General features: G+C 31.6%; 1 protein-coding gene across 1 annotated transcript; it reads left to right on the top strand.

The window, feature by feature from the left end:
* The first annotated feature begins 447 nt into the window (after positions 1–447).
* On the top strand, positions 448–1,962 carry LOC127105908 (F-box/kelch-repeat protein At3g06240). The gene has a single exon (XM_051043121.1). The coding sequence runs from the start codon at positions 562–564 to the stop codon at positions 1,792–1,794; it is 1,233 nt and encodes a 410-aa protein (XP_050899078.1). The 5' UTR covers positions 448–561; the 3' UTR covers positions 1,795–1,962.
* Positions 1,963–2,601: the final 639 nt, after the last annotated feature.

Raw genomic sequence — 2,601 nt, 5'->3', positions numbered from 1 at the left:
ATTAAAAATAAATGTGAGGGAAAATTTATGCATAAATAAGATTCCTAAAAATAAAAAATTCCTTAAAATAATTTTGTAAAATTTAAATTAATTATGAGAATATTGCATTTCCATAATTATAATTCTGAAAATATTTTTTCAAACCTTAAAACAAACAAACTCTATAAAATAAAGTATATTGTTGCAAATGAATAACTAAATTAATAAAATTATGACATAAATGAGAAAATGGAGAAATCAAATTATTTAAGTGAGTAAAAATATTTTCAATTATTCCAAAAAAATAAAAGAGAAAAAAGAAAATTTGCAATTATACCAAAAAATAAAAGAAAGAAAAAAAGAAATTTTGCAATTATACCAAAAAGTAATAGAAAAAAAAAGAAAATTTGCAATTATACCAAAAATTTTTTTTTGCAATTATACCAAAACAAAAAATTTGCAATTACTTGTCTTTGAAAAAAATTACTTGTCAAAATTGACCTTGGGTGACGATCGAAAGAGGTTTTGGCGGTTGCAACGAGGACGTTTTATTTCATCGTTTCTTTTGCTCTGTGATCGAAGATGGCGAAATCTGTAAGTGAGAAGGTAAGAAATTACATACCTGATGATCTTGCTTTCTCCATTCTATCAAAACTTCCTTTAAAATCTTTGAAGCGTTTTGGATGTGTAAACAAAACATGGTCTGTTTTGTTTGAAAACCCTAATTTTATGATCATGTTTCGCAATAATTTCACATCCATTCCTCACTCTTACTACAATGATACATCAATCATCCTTCATCAAGTTGTTTGCAATCACGATCGTACTTACGTTAGTTTCACTCTGGATTCACTTTCTGGCGAGAGGTTTGAGAATAAAGTTAAATTGGACTTTCCAAATCCATTTCAACAAGAGGACCCTGGATTTTGTGTATTGGTTTCTGGTAGTATAAATGGAATTCTATGTCTTTACGATAGTGATGACGCCATTGTATTGTGGAATCCAGCTACGGAAGAATTCAAAGTCATTCCTCCCAGCCCTGTCGAGTCTCTACCACCTTATCAGGCTATTATTAAGTTTATTCATGGATTTGGTTATGACCCTTTTAGTGACGACTATAAGATTATTAGGAAGGTAGATTTTGTTCCAATAACGGATGATGATGACGATGACGATGCTCTTCCACTTCCGCCTGATGTGCAATGGGAAGATGTCTGTGGGGACTATGTTCCCTTTTGGGAGGTATATAGCCTAGTATGTAATTCTTGGAGGAAAGTTGATCTCGTCCTTCCTGCTTGTTGTTGGGAAGGTGGCAACTGTAATAATAATCTACTGTACTTGGATGGAATGTGTCATTGGCGCTCTAACTCTTGTGGAGATGACAATGAAGAGTATGTGGTGTCATTTGACTTGACCAATGAGGTTTGTTTTACCACAATCGTACCCACACTCATGCCCTTAGACATAGATCCCAATAATTGGGTGCACCATGCGTTGGTGTTGTTAAATGGATCCATTGCTTCAATTTTATGGTATACAACTACTTTTCACATATCAATTTTAGGAAAATTAGGTGTGAAGGAATCTTGGACTAAAATCTTTGTTGTTGGACCCTTGTCCGACGATATTAAGTATCCTATTGGAGCGGGAAAGAATGGTGATTTATTCTTTGCAAAGAAAGATGGAGGAGATCCAATCTGCTTTGATTTATGTACCCAAATGATTGAGGAACTCGACGGTGTTAAAGGAGCGCATAATTCTAAAATAATAATTTATAAAGAAAGTCTCGTTTCGATTGGAGCAAGAAATCATTAGTTAGCTTACTTGTTTTCACATAAGAGATAAGAGATTTATGATTGTGTTTATTAGGATACTTTTACTTTCAGTGATAAAAAGTGAGTTGTCAATCCCTCATATCAAAATTAGGATTATCAAGTGTATGAAAAATTAATAAACCATTATGAATATTATATTGAAAGTCTATTATGTGTCTGTTTTATAACTGGTTTTATTTTTATTTCAACTCTTAGAAACTTCCAATTATCTTTTGGCTTTTATTGAACTGTCTCCAATTTATATTTGGAGAACATGATAATGTGTTTGAATTTCCTTTTATCCTACTTTAAATATATATGATCCTAAGTTTATGATGTATTCTTAATCTTACTCTCTTTTGCAAATTCTAAAAATTACTTTGGCTACAATGCTCAGAGTTGGGGTTTTATCAGACACAGAAATATGATATAGTTATATGCTCCTAAGTGTCTGCTGTAATGTTGTTTGCAGGTGATTAACACAGTTGTAGAATTGGTTTCTTAATTCTATCAAAGAAAGTACGAGACATGTTTAGCAGTGAGTAAAATGAACATTGGTTTGAATATGATATATTACTTGTCAAATTTAGGTAGAATAAAGAGAAAAGTTTAAGTAGCAAAGGACATTACTGAGTAGTGGACCATATAGTGTCTGTTAAATATTTTCTATTCAATTCTGCATCGGAAGTTAATTCATAATCTTGATTTCCTCAATTTAAAATCCTTGTTACAATTGGTATAGTGAGCTATTTATGAGTAGTTGGTCTTTTGTGAACATCATCAACTGCCATTGTGCATTTCAATCTGT

The sequence above is a fragment of the Lathyrus oleraceus genome, chromosome 7 (assembly GCF_024323335.1).
Source record: "Lathyrus oleraceus cultivar Zhongwan6 chromosome 7, CAAS_Psat_ZW6_1.0, whole genome shotgun sequence".
NCBI lineage: Eukaryota > Viridiplantae > Streptophyta > Magnoliopsida > Fabales > Fabaceae > Lathyrus > Lathyrus oleraceus.
Note: the sequence above shows the minus strand (reverse complement) of the source record. Positions and strands in the feature narration are given on the sequence as shown.

Coding starts and splice junctions, on each gene's coding strand:
- LOC127105908 (XM_051043121.1), top strand. CDS start 562: ATGGCGAAATCTGTAAGTGAGAAGGTAAGAAATTACATACCTGATGAT.